The sequence below is a fragment of the Lemur catta genome, chromosome 7 (assembly GCF_020740605.2).
Source record: "Lemur catta isolate mLemCat1 chromosome 7, mLemCat1.pri, whole genome shotgun sequence".
In the NCBI taxonomy this organism is placed as follows: domain Eukaryota; kingdom Metazoa; phylum Chordata; class Mammalia; order Primates; family Lemuridae; genus Lemur; species Lemur catta.
The window spans coordinates 19,572,095-19,589,116 of NC_059134.1; the positions used below are offsets into that span (position 1 = coordinate 19,572,095).

The window sequence follows — 17,022 nt, forward strand, 5'->3', positions numbered from 1 at the left end:
TTCGGGTGCCCTTCCCACCAAATCCACGTTTCTCCATGAGGCTTGAGGCAAGGTTTAAAAAATACACAAGTGTCCCACACAGCTTACTGCCATTTGATGGTTAAAGAGAAAAAAGAAAAAGGATTCAAATTCATGAGAGAGAAGAGGTCAGCTTAGGACAAAACTGGCATCCTTCATGTGAATAATCAGGGTACCGTTTGGCCCCCAGGATAGCAGCTCTAACTAATTGTCCTGGCACGAAGAGGATGCTGACCTCTCCAACCAGCAAAAACATGAATTAAGTTTGTCATCTTCCAAAGATGTCTTTATTTTAGTACATTCAGAACAGAAACAACGTGAGGACAATTTGATTTAAGATGGTGGCAACGTTGGTAAAGGTGGAGGTGGTAGTGGCTGGCTGTTTGTTTCTCTCTCCCTCTGAATTTTCTAAGTTTACAATCAGAAATTGCATAGAATTTGTTTTCCACCAGCAAACGAAAACTCTCAAGTGGTGAAGCCAGGCAAAGGCCAACAGCTGCTGGGAATTCTCACTCCTCCCATCAGCCGTGTGCTCTGGACCTTGCAAACTTCTCACATTTAGAGCAGTAACTAGCAGGCATCTGATAACCTGGAAAGCATCAGTAACTCCTATTTTGAGGATGGAAGAGAAGTTAAATGCTTAACCTAAAGTCACACGAAGGGAGGCAACTGCCCAAGCTGAGGTTAGGACTCAAGAGTTCCTAGTTCCCAGGCCTGCGTACTAGGCTAAGAGACTCCACCTCTCTCCCAGGAACCTGGTAAATTCTTGATTACTTAAGGTCTTTCCATTTAATGAACACACACACACACACACACACACACACACACACACAAACACACGTGCGTGTACATACACACTTTTACACCTAGATCTCACATTTAAGTAGCAAAAAACTATCCAATCCATGATAGCCTTGGGGATCTGGTCATAGGCAGCCACTAAATTTGGTTAAAAAGAGATGCAGTTGACAAAGTATGCACCATACCAACAGGGTGGCCCTGTCCTTCCTCCTCTGTGAACAGCACTTTCCCACAGAAGTCAAGGCCATGGTATGGAAAATTATATTTACCCTTTCTGCTCCTGAAACAAATCCCAGGATAATTTGTGCATTCTGTTCTCCTCTCCTGTCTTTCTTCAGAGACCACAGTCACAAAAGATCAAATCAAACTCAATAATAGTGAAAGTCAAAAAAATAAAATAATAAACAGTTTAAAGAAAAGACAGATTAACTCTTGAAATCCCAGGCATTTCTCTGAGTAAACTATGGGTTAATTGCTTTTTGGCATTTAAAAAGTATTTAATGGACTTTTATTTGAGACTCTCCACCTGATTCTTCCCAAGATCCTTGTCCTAAGCTCTGGCAGGCCCCCAATTACCATACAGAAAGGAGAGTTCAGCACCTGAAATCTGATGCATTGGCAACTCCATATCCTAAAATTCTGGAGAGAGGAACAGGGATTATTTAGACTTCTATTCCCTAACCCAGCCTTCCGCTCCAAAAACCACAGAGCAAATGATCAGAACTGAGAAGATGGCAAAGAAAAGGGAAAAGAAAAGAACACTAACAAAAATATACAAATCCAGAAAAGAAAAACTTCCCTGTTGAGTTTAATTTTTTTTTTTTTCTGTAAGAACTAGACCGACGGTACAATGGCCCCTTCCTAGGGGGAAATTCAACCGATGATTCCACCAATTCATTGGACCTGCCTGGGCAGGGACCCCCACCCCAGATTCTGTGTTATTTTGGCGAGAGGAAAAGGCCCCCTGGGAGAAGATGGGTCCTTGTGCCCACGAGAGGGCGAATCCTTTGCCACTCGGGTGCAACGTCTCTGGGTGGACCCCGCTCCCCAACCGGGCGCTGTCTCTGGCTGGGGCGTCAGGCTCTTTGATCTTTTTGTAAAGTGACTGGATCCAAAATCCGGAGAGAAGTGTCGCCGCTGTACAAGTCCCGGCGCGCGGCGGACAGCGGCGCCTGCCCGGCCCCTCCCGCCTCCCCACCTGGCCTCCACGTGTCCTGTCGCCGCCGGGCTACTCGGGCTCGCTGCTGTTGGTGGTCTTCTCCCACTCCAGGCTCTCCTCGCTGCGGGCGGGCGACGGCCGCGCCCGCAGGCCCTGGAAGCGGCGGCACTCGGGGCAGACGCGGATGTGCGTGCAGCCGCGGGCCACCAAGGCCGCCTCCTGGGCCAGTCTCTGCGCCAGCTGGTCCGGCTCGCCCGCCCCGCACAGCTTGCCGTTGCTGAGCGTCGCCGTGCCCCGGGGCCGCCTCTCCTCGGGGACGGGGGGCCGGGGCGGCGGGGCCCCAGAGCGCCGCCGGCGGGGGTGGATACTGTCCTGACACAGGATGATGCTGCGCAGCTCGGAAACCATCTCCTGGCAGACGGACACCTGGAGGAGACAGGGAGGTCACAGCCCAGCCTCTCAGAACCAGCCCCACGGCCCCCTGCGGGTGTGTTGGGATGGGGCGATGAGGGGGTGGGATTCACAGAATCATGTCACCTTACCTATGAAGATTATGTGACGGCCTCTCAAGCCATCTCCTCACTCCCACCCGCTTTTTATGTTCAAACGCCCTCCATACCATAATGTTCAAGAAGAGCCCTAAAGCTGATCGTCCAATCTTTGAACACCTTCAAAGACAATGATCTCACCACCTTGGCAAAGAGCCCACACCATTTTTAGACATTTCCATTAAATGCTGCTTCCTACTACTGAGCTAACAATTTCTATCCCTGAAATTTTCATTCATTGATCCCTGCTAAATTTGGACCTTGAAGCCTACAAAATAAATAACCCCTCCACCACATGTCAGTCTCTCTAGCGTTTGCAAAAGCTACCATGTGTCCGTGCACATTCTGTTCTCAGGCTACAGATTCTCATTTGTTTTAACCAACTGGTTATTGGCTGGAGATGGTGCATGCTAATGATAACTAAACCAAGAGCGACCACTACTACGACAGGTCCACAATCTCCTAATAGGAAACGCTTGACTCCAGCTGAGTTTCAAAATTCAGAATATTTTGGATATTTAGGATTTTAGGAAGGTAATACCATGCACAACAGTATATTATGTCTCACGCTCAGTGAGCCTGGGGCAGACTCTAATTCAAACACATCAATATTTCTGTAGCAACACGTATATACACTCACAGCGCATGACACAAAGACCATAAACATCAGTCAAATTTTGTCACTGAATGCATGTGCGTCAAACTTAAAAAGAACTTGAAACTTACCAAGTTTTTTGAGTTTCAGAATTATAAATGAAGAATCATGAATCTGTGTTACTACTGTTACTATTATTATATCCATTTCACAAATGTGGAAGTGGAGGCTCAGAGAAGTTATATATCTTGCCAAAAAATATTTGTCTAATAAATAGCTGAGCTGGAATGTGGACCTAAACCTATCTAAATCCAAGCCCATGCTCTGGTGAGTTCTGCACTCTGAGCTGGAAAAGACACTTTCCTGGACCGTCACGGGAGAAGTGTCTTCTGTTCTTTCATATTCTTTCATCCAGTCCTGTCAATGGGACAGTTGTTCTACCATAGCCAAATGGCTAACATTGCCTTTACTCTTCATTTTAGCTACCGGGAGTGTGCAAAGTCCTCAACAAATTTTTCAGTGTATGTCCAGACCATGAGCCTTGGGGAGAATAACCAAATGTGAAGCAGTTGCAGAGAGGCAGTCTCACCTAATGGAATATGTCCTGTGTCAGGACTTGAGACCAGGATCCTAAACCCATAGTAGAGACTCTTGGCTAGTCACTTAACCTCTCTGTGCTTTTAATAACTGTGACAACAAAAACAACACTTGCCCAATCTATTACACGTGACAAGAATAGAACAACATATAGCACTGTGCTCTGCAGGGGAGATACAGGCATAAAAGACACAGTCCTCACTTCAGACAGTTCAGTGTCTAGTAGGGGGTACAAAAATCACTGCAATGCAGTATGTGAGTGCTCTATGCATAGGTTATGATGGTGTTGGGAAGGAGGCAGAATGATCAACTCTACTGGTCCGGGGAGAAGGCAGGAGAAATGGGGCAGGTTTCACAGGAAAGGGAATACCTGAACTAGGTCTTGTGGCATAAGTAAGTATTGCCACCGTTTTAGAAATGGGTAAAGGGAGAAAGCCAGTAAAGTTGGAGACAGGAGTATGAAGGGAACCAAGAGAGCTTAGTGCCATGCAAGGCAAGGGAGAGAGATTCTGGAAGAAACTGTCCACACCATCAAGGGGCACACTGAGGTCTAGTAAGGCCCAGTGGATTCTCTTTGGTTTTGTCCACTGGGAGGGATCAGACCTTTTAGCAATGCCTTTCAATGCAGGGGTTGGGGAGAAGCCAGGCTGCCCTGGGTTGAGGACCAAATGGAGGGAGAGGAAATAAGATTCTTAGTCCGATCCCCTTGGTTTGGAAGATGTGAGGGAGAGGGCAAGGACAATAGTGATCTTGCTATTATTTTAAAATATGGCATAAACTTGAGCATATTTAAGGATTTGGGGGAGAGAGCAGGCAGAAAAAATATATGGGAGAAAGAGGATAATCCTAGAGTAGCTGAAGAAAGACAGGATCAAGACACAGAAGGAGGACTGAGACATCTCCTGCTGCAGCTGCAGGGGTAACTGTAGCTGTGGGTAAATTTTTAGGTGGAGGTTTTAATTTGGGGTTGGTCACTCCAATTTCTTGGTGATGTGGGAAGTAAAATTAAGCTCCATAGGCCTGGTGCGGTGGCTCATGCCTGTAATCCTAGCACTTCAGGAGGCCAAGGGAGGAGGACTGCTCGAGGTCAAAAGTTCGAGACCAGCCTGAGCAAGAACAAGATCCCATTTCTACTAAAAATAGAAAAATTAGCCAGGCATCATCGCACATGCCTGTAGTCCCAGCTACTTGGCAGGCTGAGGCAGAAGGACTGCTTGAACCCAGGAGTTTGAGGTTGCTGTGAGCTATGATGAGGCCACTGCATTCCAGCCTGGGTGACAGAGCAAGACTCTGTCTCAAAAAACAAACTAACAAACAAAAAAAGCCCCACATAAAACAAAAATCTCTATGCATGCAGAAGCAGAGGGGCTTGACGAATGAGTGGTAGTGTGGAAGGCCTATGTGGGAAACAGGAGAGGCTGAGCAAAGAACAGTAGAGTAGTGGCAGGCAGTGTTGGGTCAAGGTCCTATTTGAGGACCTCCATAGACTTCCAGGGTCACTGTCTGTACCGGTATGAGATGTTTCTCCAGTGCCAACTAGGGAAGAAGGTTTCAGGAAGGTTTCAAGTGGGGAGACTGAGATAGAGACTAATGTACTTTAAGAAAATCTAATAATGCAATTAACATGTAAGGATCTCTGTACCCTTTCCGGGGTGGAATGGAAGAAGAATGGGGTAAAGTCTTCATCCTTCTTCGCAGACTCTTCAGTCTGTGTAAAGTGAATATTAACCCCATCTCTAAGTCATATTTGGGGAATTAAACTTATTCAAAATCGCTGAGAAGGAAGATATAATTCTTGGGTTTACATGAGTAGGGATAACACTAAGGGTCTTTAGCTATAAAGCAAAAACATGCTCAAAATAGAAGGACTGAGGTCTTTTCCATAAGCAACCTGGTTCTTTCACCTATTTTTCTTTATTATACTACATCTGAAATTATAGTTCTGTAAGGCTTTGTTGTTCGTAAAATATTTTTCACATATTTATTTGCTGGGCTGTTTCAAAGAAGAATCTGATGCGCAGAGAGGTTAAGTGCCCCTTCTGTGGCTGCATAATTACTAAGCGATAGATTACTAAGTCCTACCCTGGGGACCTGGGATTCTTCCCATCGTGTTTCTTGTGGGCACTCTACCCTCCCGCGGGATTTCACAGGTTCTGCTTGGAAGGACTTTTAGATGTACATGGGCCCGGGAACTTTACCCTGTCTGCCAACCCTTTGAAGTTTACCTCAGTTGCTTCTGAGTGTCTGAGAGTCCACAAAAACTCCAACATAGCCATAAAAATGGCCACGATTAAGCCACAAATAAGAACCACAAAGATTCCACCAATATTCTCCATTCCCAGGCCTGTAAGAGAGTGATAACAAATGGAAAATAGTGTAAAAGAGCAGGAAGACATAATCATTCTACCAAAAATGTCAAAGTCATTTAAACAACAAGAACTTGAGTTTTATAGATGTTTTAGACACACATTCCATGAAGAGATTTAATTATCTGTTTTAACAAATGTAGCATAGTTGGAATAAAAGGGAGGAGGAAGATGTTGCTGCAAATAAAGGAGACTGGCAGGAAGCCTACAAAGTGGGTCTAGGGGTGGGAGTGAGGATCATCCTGAAAAAAGGGCTGAGGTCAAATCTGATTTAGCATATAGAGATATGACACCAAAACCAGTACATTCTAGCAGTTTCATAAAAATTTTAGTCAATCTTCCTAATATTGTGTTTGCATGATGTTTGCAACTGTTTTAACCAAACCACGGATAGTAAAAATTGTGTTTACCTATCTGCATCAGCATGTTACTAAAATACTTACTTATAAAGTAAAACTTTTCATCATACCAAACTAGTGGTTCCCAAACCTGGCTGCCATCAGAACTGCCTAGAAAGCTTGTTAAAAATATAGATTCCCAGGTCTTACCCCAGGCCTACTGAATCAGTGTCTCTGGAGACAGAGGCTAGGAATCTGTATTTCTAAACAAGTTTCACAGGTGATTCTTCTTCAGGTAGGCCTAAAACTAGTTTACAAATTGGTATTTTTGGAAGCGTTGTGTAAGTTTTTAACTTTCTCGAAGTTGGGCATAGTTTCTGGTTGTATCCTCGTTGCCTACCTAGCATGATACCTGGCATATAGTATATATTCAATACATATTTATAGAATTATATGGCTGTTTCATTTCCACAGTGTCAGACATTGAGCTTAGCTATGTAACTAAATGCTTTTTTGGCATTAGAGAAATGTGAACTTTAGGGGGTGCACCATACACACATGATACCCTAATTCAGCAGGGTCCACCATCATACATCAAAAGACATCTTTTATCCAGGAAAATGCCAAGAGGGTAGCTTATGTCCTGTGCTCTTCAGGAATGCCTGTTCCATTTAAATGCTTGTTCAATTAGTAGTGTCATCTCAGAACACAGAGCTACGTTTGTGTCAGGACAGTCAGTTTTACACAACGTTATGAGATGAGCCACAATTCAGGAGCAGAAATATGACGCTACCCTCTGCATTTTGGAAAGCTGGAAAAAGCCCTACCTGGCCATTTCAAGATGACTTGAGTTGCCTCTCACAAAGCCGCAAGTGGATATCTGGTTTTTGTTTGTAAAAAGCGCCCAGTGCAGCAGCAGTCCCTGCCTACACTGAGAACCCGCTTACAATGGCTCTGAGGGCTCACGCGATGAGTGCATCAAGTGGACTGTACGCTCTGGTCTGCAGGGCCACACAGTCAACCCCTGAGCACCTGTGTGAATGCGGGATACTCTATTCGGAATAACCCGAAATGGGGTATCATCATGAAGCTCAATTCTACCTTAAGGGTTAAAGCCCTTAAAACACATTTGGAGGTCCCACCTCACGAAGAAAATGTACCTACATCCTATGTTAACACCTGCCCCTCTAACCTGAGGTCATACGGGTAGAAGGCTTTTGACTGTGGGGGCATCAGGATCCACAAGAAGAAGGGGACAAAAGGGCCACTTAAGAGGGAATGCACCAAGGATCTGGCTGGGGTTTGCAGGCAGACGCTCTGGCCCACAGGTTTAGGAGTGGTGGGAACTGGGGTATTAGGATGTGTAACTGAGCCACATGGACGAACTGGTTTCTCCAGCCAGCCCCTGTGGAGGGAGGCTGGATGGAGATCCCTAGTGAAAGGCAGGTGACAATGGTAATACTAAGGATGGCCACCTGCTCAGGTGATGGGCGTCTCCAAGCGACTGTTGAGATACTGCAGGATTCCTCGATCACTTGGGGATAGTTCTGCCTGAGACAGAAAAAGGGTGAAACGGTCTCACCTTCCTCTTGTTTCTATAGGGGGGAGGGTGTTCTCCCCCCTTTCTAGGTCTTCTTCTGGTACCCATGTTCTAGCTGCGTCCCCAGCCTCCGCATTAGTCACCACCCCATCCCCCTCCGATCTTCTCCCCACAGCTCTTCCCTCAGCACACACACATGCTCATGTTTCTCCCTCCTTAAGGAAAAAAAAAATCCTCCCTACCTTCTCCAACGCTGTCTAATCAACACCCCTTCTCTCTCCTTCCTTCCGTGGCCAAGCTTTTTGAGAGTTGTCTATATCAGAACTATTTTAAGACCTTCTAAAAGCCCTTAAAAACACTTACATTTGGAGGCCCCATCTCAAGCAGAAGAAAATGCACCCACATCTTATGTTACATGCATTTTTAAAATTTTGCTTCTGATATCACAAAGTGGCAAGAAACAATTAATTTACAATTGGCTGTGATTCCTCAGCAATCATCGTGCATACAGGAGAATGTTGCAAAATGAGAAAATCTAACAAAAAATTGTTTCTAAATGAAATGAAGTTTTTATGAATATTAGATTTAAAAATTAATGAAGTTGAAATGTTACATTTTGGAGGTATTTAATTAAATATGTCTTCATTTAATTTTACAGGTTTGTTTTTGCATTTTGAAACCAATCATTTTTTTTCAGACTTCAGACATAATTTTGGACACTTGAGAAGCTTTTAGGCCCTAGAAACTCTGTCTACAGTGTCTGAAGGAGAAAACAATTCTGTTTTGAATATATTGTGTTCTTCCTTGCACCACTAAAATCACCCTCACCATGGTTGCCAATGAACATTTTGTTTCTAACCAATTGGAAATTTTCTTCATGATCTTACATGACCTCTCTTAGCACTTGACATTGTCAACCACACCCCCTCTTGGCTTTTTATAAAGCCATGGATCGCTACTCCCTTCTAACCTTTTCAATCTCCTTTGCTTGCTCTGGGGCACATTTTCTCTTTACTTTTCTACATTTGGTCTCTTGCCTGTCCTCTATGGACTGGCTCTTCATTACCAAGTCCTGCTGATTTTACCTCCTAAATATTTTTCAACTCCTTACCCTTTTCTCTATCCGTCCTACCACTTCCCTAGCTCAGGTGCCCACCGTCTCTTGCTCAGACTATTGCAGGAGCCTCCCAAACGATTTCCCTGCTTGTAGCTATTTCCTCTTCAACTCAACCCTCCACACATTTGCCTGAGTGATCTTTCTGAAATGCAAAATCTAAGTACAACACATCCTCTAGTAACACAGACCTCTTTATAGTTCCCAGCACACGGCGTCGTGGCTCCTACCTTCCAAACCTTTGCTCCTTTAGTATCTCTGCCTAGAACCTCCCCCACTCCCCAGACCCACACCTGGCTAACCTCAACCTTTCCTTTAAGACTTAGCTCAGGGACCACTTCCCCCTGGCCACCTTCTCTGATCTTATTTGACTCTGTTAGTTATACCACTTTCGTGTTTCACTAATAATACATTGTGTATCACTCTAATAGTGCACAAAATAATACATTAAGTTTATATATCTGTGTTTCCCACTAGACAGTGAGTTCTTTGAAGGGAAGAACTATGCCTTGTTCAACTCTGTAACCCCGCAATCATGGTTCCTGGCCCATAATAAGAGATCAATATGTGTTTGTTGAAAGAATGAGCAGAAAGAAAAAGGATATAGACATTCCAGATGTAGAGGCCTATATTACCAAAAGCTTTGGATCCATATGTATTCATTCCTAGTCAACTTTTGTTTAGATAATAGTAAACCATGACAGCCCTTGCTGAGCACTCCGGCCTGGTCACAGAAGCAGACAGCCCAACTTTCTGAGCGGCGGCTAACACTGGCACGGGTAATCCATGCCGTGGACGGCCTGCATTAGGTGGGGCTGTTGGAGAGGGTTATAAATGGGTATGTGGTCTGTGCAGGGGATAATTTTGATTATATTAGGGAAAGCTTCTTGGAGGAGGGAAAGCTTCTTGGGGTTTTAACAGGAAGCTGGTCGAAACCATGAGTCACTAAAACACCCCACGGGGTGTTTCTTTCCCAGCTTCTCGCATTTCGGGTCCAGTTAATCATGGGTGTTGGCTCCAGCGTGCTGATTCCTGGCTGAGCGGCCCCCTCCTCATAGAAGTGAGGCTTGTATACCACTCCTGCCTTTAGGAAGTTATTGGAAAGAGAAAGCAAGAATAGATTGCTGGCACAGTCAGAGCGGAGAAACAGATGGAGTGAGGAGCGGGAAAGGGAAAGTTCGGAGAGAGCAGCAGTTCCATTTAACACTGTCATCGCTCATTCTCCCGGAAGTCAAGTGCCTGCCAGAGCACACAGCCATTAATCAGAAGGGGCCTTCGACGTGCACTCCCTCCAGCCTACGAGGCCCTTGCTGCACTCGCAGATGCCGCGGCACCTGCAAGAGGGACTGGGAAGCTGGCTAGTCACTTCCTTCCTTCCCTTCAGATGGGACCGCATGTAAGCCATCCAGACAGATGGCTTTAAAACTGGGATTCTCTCCTGACACTTGAGTCTCTGAGCCTCAGCTAGGCCCCAGCAATCAAGCTACATTAGCAGAAATAGAATCAAACTCTCCCCCCAAACTCCTGGTTGGTTAAATACTAACTTTGGTGTCACCCACAGGTTGCCTACAAATACAAATGATAGTTCACAAGTGCAAATGAATGACTTTCTTTGTCTCTAGAACTGCAAAGGGGAATGGACCCTGGAAGAGAGTGCCTTTGAAGAGAGTCGGATCTCTACCCCTCCGCTTGCTCTTCCTTTAGTTCTGACTAGCTGAGAAGCACTTCTTGGATTCAGGTACACTTATGTCTTAGCCCTTAAAACCCTCACTTATCTCCAGGTAGCACTGTGGAATTTTACAACTGAGATATAGAGGGGAAGCTCCTTTTGAACAGAGGAGAGGAGGGCTGGAGCGCGGGAGGCAAAGAGGCAGAGACCACAGGAAGGAGCCAGAGGCAGGCGCACAGAATTCACATGTAGAGAGAGAGAACAGACTAATGCCATAATCCCAGCAAAAGACAGTGTATTTGCTCCTGGATGTCAGTCAACAAATCTTCCTTGAATAGCTCCCATGAGCCGGGCACTATGCTAGGTGCTGGGGCTGTGTCCAATGTTGGCACCATTTGGCAAGAACATGGATTCTTGAACCAATATGGCTTTCAAGCACTTTCTACTTCAGAACCACATTCACCTATATTCATGCAAATATATCAAATGGTCCCATTTCGATCGTTTTATTTGTTGTAAATAGCAACTTCACATGCCCATGTGTAAACTGACCTATATGACCTTCCCAGAAAATGCAAAGTGATTCATCCTGTTTGTGCTGCCGAGGACTATGAAGTCGTAAGCTTGCCACTTCCTCTTGCATTCACCATGACATCTGTTGACTAGACCTAGCAGATTCTGGAGAGGGCAATGGGAGAAAAGTAGGGAAAAAAGGACACAAAATAGAAGAGGGATGGGAGAGGCATTTGATAAATTGCAAAATTTATCAAAACACAAGTTATGGGAGAGGCACTTTATAATTCATCAAAATATGAGCTCAAGTATCACATTTTTAAAAAGCATTTGCTATCTCATTCAATTATGCTTAAAAACACTGTAAAGGAGGCTCACTGTCCCCATTTTACCCTTAAAAGAAATGGAAATTCAGAGAACTTAAGTTGCCCGTGTTTTCGTAGCTAAGATGTGAATTCTAGATAAATCTGATTCCAAAGCTAATGTTCTTTATAAATATAAATCTGACCTTCATGAGTGTTTAATATGAGTGTTTCCTATGAGCAAAGTTACCAGGCTAAATATTTCAATTCAATCTTTACAGTTACCTGTGAAATAGGCACTGCTCTCACCTGCGTTTTCCTGACAAGGAAACTGAGGTGCACAGTAGTCAGGCAACTGGCCCAAGGTTCCACAGCTGACAAGCGGAAGTGCCCTCATCCAAACTGAAGCCAGGGCCCTACCCCCTACCCCTCTCTCTTCACTCAGTGTCCACTCAGGCTGCAGGGGTGTGATGACAGAACTCAGCCCGGCACCTCAACAACTGACTCATTCCTGGGACCTCCAGAGGGATGGCGGTGGTGGTGGGGAATAGGATATTATATCTTTGGGCTTATAAAATCCCATACAGCTTATAAAATCCCCTCCTAGCCTTCAGAACATCACATCAAGCGTTTTAATAGATGATTTATTGACTTAATCTTGACTCAGTTTCCAGACAAAGGTGGGCTTATAGTCTTCATAATTCTGACACCATTTGCCTTTCTGGAAACCCCTCCAGGGTTTCTCTGTCTCTCAGCGATGGATCTGATTTGATTAGGGAAAGGCTTCCACAACAGCATCTCTGGGACCCTACCTAAAGTCTGACATTCAGGTTTCCAGCCTCTGCACTCCCCAGAGAAACCAGAGAGCTGGGATCACCAGGCTGGGCCCCCTGAGAAGACAGAGAGGGAAAGCATCCCCGGAGTCTCCCTGCTCCCATCGCTGGCCCCCACTCTTGCTAAGATGTCTCACACTTTCGTTCCCACTGTGCCAGACAGCAAACTTCCTGTTCTCCAAGGATTCCGTGAGTCAATGCCTCTGGCCTCTTTTCCATTCTTGAAAGGGGACCCTGATTTTCACAGCCTGGTGGTGTATTTATGTTCCTTTGAAGCCCGATTGTGAGCTTGTGTTTTTCAAGATAAAGGTATTTAATTCCCTTGGAGTTCACCGACCACCTTTTTGTCTGGCAATTGTTCTGCGAAGACTTTGGTAACCCAATCCTGCATTGGGATGCCAGCATCTGTGAGTGGCTAGTGATATTTCTTTTTATAGGAGCTGAGTGAGAAAATAAATAAAATAAGTGTTTTTGAAAAGAAAACGCAGAAGAAAATGAAACAGCTTGGAACGAAGCCTGCTTCTTTTTGTAATCTCCAGTGTTCCACGGGACCTGCCATTTCATTTTTTAGCGGCATATGAAGGTAGATGTTCACGACGCGGGGACAGTCAGAGGGGGCGATGAAGTGGAGGGGTAATGTTGTGGCTCTAACCAGAGCCAAGTCAGACCTGGCAAAGAGAGTCAGGAGTGGCGGCATCTTCCCTATGTTAGGATTCTTCTCTGGAATTTGGCAGTGATACTTGAGCTGTAATCCTGGATTAGAACTGGGGTAAGCACCAGTTCCATTTCTTTGAAATTTCTCACATTTTAATAGGATAACAAAGCAGAAAAGGATTATGTTAGGCACCGTCATGTTGTCTGGTACATTCTAATTAAAACCGAAGTGCCCATCGCCACTCTCCATTTCTGGGGTCTCTGTACAAAGGACCCTTCACAGTTTCCTTCACCTCCATCCCTCTCTGCCTGTTCCATATTCCTCTCATTCCTTTAGGCACATGTGGAAGCCAACTGATTCAATTTATAGAAAGAAAGAGCACCTAGGACCTGCTCTGGAAAGCAAATGAAAACTACTGCCGTCTGTTCCATTTGGGACACAAGGAAAAAAATGTTCTCGTGGCCCAATTCTTGGTGGCCATTTAAAGACTTAAAGGAAGAGGTCTTTGGGGTCATACCAGTCCTGTTTTTCTGAGTCCCTTGAGCAGTGAGTTATAAACCACAGTGAGTCTGACGGCTCATTTGCCGGAGAGAGATCAAGCAATGGCGCCTCATGTTTCAGACTAGTGCTTCTTGCTGGGCTTGGAGGAGGTCACGTGGAATTTCACTCTAGCCAAGAGGCCGTTTAGCATGTCTGAGTAATGTTTGCTTGGGCCTCGGCCATGGCAAAAGTGGGCCACACATTAAACTGGCACTAGCTGCTGTGGCTGGGATGTTAGTGGAAGTCCTGGCTTTCATGGTGACTTGCACAGCATCTTCCAGATAGCCCCACTCTTGGATATTGCCTCTTACTATATTAACACGGCTCACCCTTTTGTTCCAAAGGATGATAGCAGAGAGGCAAGTTAACACCGGTTGGTTGATAGGATCTTCTGATGCATTTGGGACCCGGGCAAGATGACTTCCACTGTTTATTTTCCCTTTCATCTGTTCTGTTCTCTTCCTCATGCCAGGGAACATTTGGTCCTAAAGTGCAGTGGAGAGAAGCTCCGTGTCCACTTCTTTCCATCTTTCCTGGGAGCCTGATCTCCCTATCTGTCTCCCCTCTCCCTCCATCGTGAACTCTGTGTCAGTCTTCCTAGGACTCTGTGGACCCATCTAAACCACTGTAGGATGGGCGAAGAATTTCTAAAACCAACTATTGCAAAAATTATAACTTTATTTTTATATAAATGAACCTAATTTCTATTTCAAACTTCCATTTCCAACTGATTGCCAAAAATGTAAAGACTTTTCAGTTATTTCAGTATTAAATCCGTTAAATTCAGTGTTTTCTCTATCTCCCCTTCTCCCCAAGTTGTATTTTGGGTCTGGGATTGAGAAGAAACACCATTATATGTCATAGTAGGAGGGTGGGGTAGATGGCTGGTTCAAAGGTGGAGTCCACTTAGATTTCTAATATCCTTGCCTGGGGCCTAGGAAAACTCAGGCCTTTCTTTGAGACCTCTCTACCCTCGGTCCCCATGTGCCATCTCTCATGTCCCCACTCCACTGGAGCATGGCACATATTTCGTAGGTTTGCCAAACTCCAGAAGCATGCACAAATCTCTTTATAACTCTTGGAATCCTCAGCTAATTCTAGGAGTGGTATCTACCACTCTCCAGCTCCCAGCAGGGCAGGGACCAGCCATGTTTTCTTTTCTACTCAGAAGCTCCCGCCCTGGCCAGGGCATCCTTTTATCTGGTTTGTAGACTTGGTGGCCTCGCACTCTTATTTGTTTTTTTTTCACTCTCTAACTTCTAACATCAACTTTTTGCCCAGATCCCTTCAAGTATTAACTTTCTGTATTCCAAAATACTTCTCTAGCAAATTAAAAACCTTGCCTTCCAAGAACATTGTCTCTATTGTGAGTTGTGAGAACTGATTTTAGAACTTAAAGTCAATAATTTGGCTTTGTTTCTCCTGAAGCAATTGCTATCCCTTGGGACCATGAATGCCACTGAGAGCTGAGAATTTAGCATCCCATAGCACCTGCTTTCATCATGCCACATCTCACAGTAGAACCTTGATGATGGCTGCCAAGTCTCTCAAACCCAGTCCAGTGCACTGTTGGTGTGCCAAGGTGTCTGGCAAAGCTATGGCATGATTATGAGGCATCTTCCTGAAACACTGATTTTACTTGGAGCTTGAGTGGGAAAAACATTTTTACATTAAATAAACATGTCTATATTATGGAGTAAGATGCAAAATTCACATGTATTTTCAAGACAAAACAGAAGACTTCAAGGAAATTCCAAGCACGGTGGGCTGCTTTAGACTATGTCCCAGATCCCCAAGAGTTCACATTCTGTCTTCTCTGCCGTTTGTCCCTCCCATGAAAAAGTGTGAGACAGACTGGTTTGCAGATGGCTTTGCCCAACCTTCAAGGCCCTCTTAACTCCAACCTCATCCTACTTACTCAAACCAAGTTCTGAGTGCAACACTTGTGCTCTACAACATTCCTAAAGCAGCGACTCCTAAAGGATGCCTCAAGGTCCAGGCCAAATGTCTCTGCAAAGCCTTCCCTGACCATTCCTCAGAACTATCACTTCCTCCTCTGGGCTTCCAGATACTTTCTTTATGGTTCTATTAAAGCACTCCTATAGCGCAAACGTTATAGTAACTATCTATACCTCTCTCTAGGTTCTAAACCTCTTGAGGGCGGGGCCATGTCACATTCCTTTTTGCGATTTGACAGCCTCACACAGCTCCTGGGACGCAGTGGTTTACAATACTGTTTGTTGGCTGCAATGGGAGCTACATGAACACTTTCCATGCTAACACCTGTGATGTCGAGGCTCCTGGGTGGGATGAAACACACACAGGATAAGGGTGGAAGTGGCACATAGTCAGGAGGACCTTGAGATTCTTGCCCATTCATGCACTCATTCATTCATTTATTCATTCATTTGTCATTCATTCTTTCATCTAATACTGATGTTAGGTGATGTGCTGGGCACTGAGACACGAGAATGAACAAGACATACCCCCTGCCTGTGAGCTGCTTATTGTCTATGGGGGGACATGTCATCAGACACAAAATAAATGCCCTAAGTGTTGATTTTTGAAGAGCTATTCAGCCTTAAGGAGCACTGGATGGACGGGCATATTTGCAGCTTGGGGACACTATTTAGACCTCTTGTTGTGCCTTAATTGCTCCTTCAGGCCTAGATTTCGGAATAAAATTAGTTGTCATTTACTTTGTGCCAGGCACTTTGCTGAGCGCTTCATATGATTTCTCTTATTCAGTCTTTATAGTAGCCCTGGGAGATGGCCATGCTATTATTTCCTCTGTTTTACAGAGAAGGAAGCTGAGGCTTAAAGACATTTCCTAGTGTCTGTTATGACAAGGGCATCTATAAAGTGGAGGCCATTTGAAGCAATGCCCATGACTTGAACCCTGTCAAAACTGCCTCAGGAAAGAGAACCATCCCAGCACTGTCAGTAGAACAAACAGGTGTGCAGGAGGGTAAAAGTTTAGTGAGCTCCATTCCATAGACTTTGGGTGAGATCTCAAATGGGAGAGGGAGGGTCTAGCTCAGGGCCCCTGGTGAAGCCTGTAAGGTACACGGATCTTGTGTCACCTTTCCTGTGCCGGCCAGCTTTGCTCCCCTCCACCTGTTCCTCCGCAGAGATGAGCAGGAGACGTAACCCACATGAATAAGTGTACAAACGGAAGGTCCTGAGGCTGGTTTTAGGGTTCAGGGATGAAAGGGGGAACTGGGGAGATGGGATCAGCTCAGTAGTGAGACTTAAGGGGAAATGAGCCCCAAGAGACCAAATGGGATCAGATTTAAAAAGGAAGGGAAAGTCCAGGAAATCCCAGGCTAGTGGGGAGAAGGAGAGAAGAGAGATTTGGAGCCGACCAGGGCTTGCAGCCTGGACATGATGGGTCAACAGCAGGAGCCTTCAGAGGTCCCTGCACTGCCCTTGGC

The 17,022-nt window shown here is 45.2% G+C and overlaps 1 protein-coding gene across 1 annotated transcript in view; it reads right to left on the reverse strand.

The window, feature by feature from the left end:
• Positions 1–286: 286 nt before the first annotated feature.
• Positions 287–17,022, reverse strand: part of GRIK4 (glutamate ionotropic receptor kainate type subunit 4) — a 295,913-nt gene continuing 279,177 nt past the window's right edge. The window contains exons 18-19 of the mRNA XM_045555389.1: positions 5,944–6,062; positions 287–2,404 (exon numbers count right to left, since the gene is read on the reverse strand). Of these exons, the coding sequence (XP_045411345.1) occupies positions 2,048–2,404; positions 5,944–6,062 (476 nt within the window). The 3' untranslated portion in view covers positions 287–2,047. The remainder of the gene's footprint in view (positions 2,405–5,943; positions 6,063–17,022) is intronic.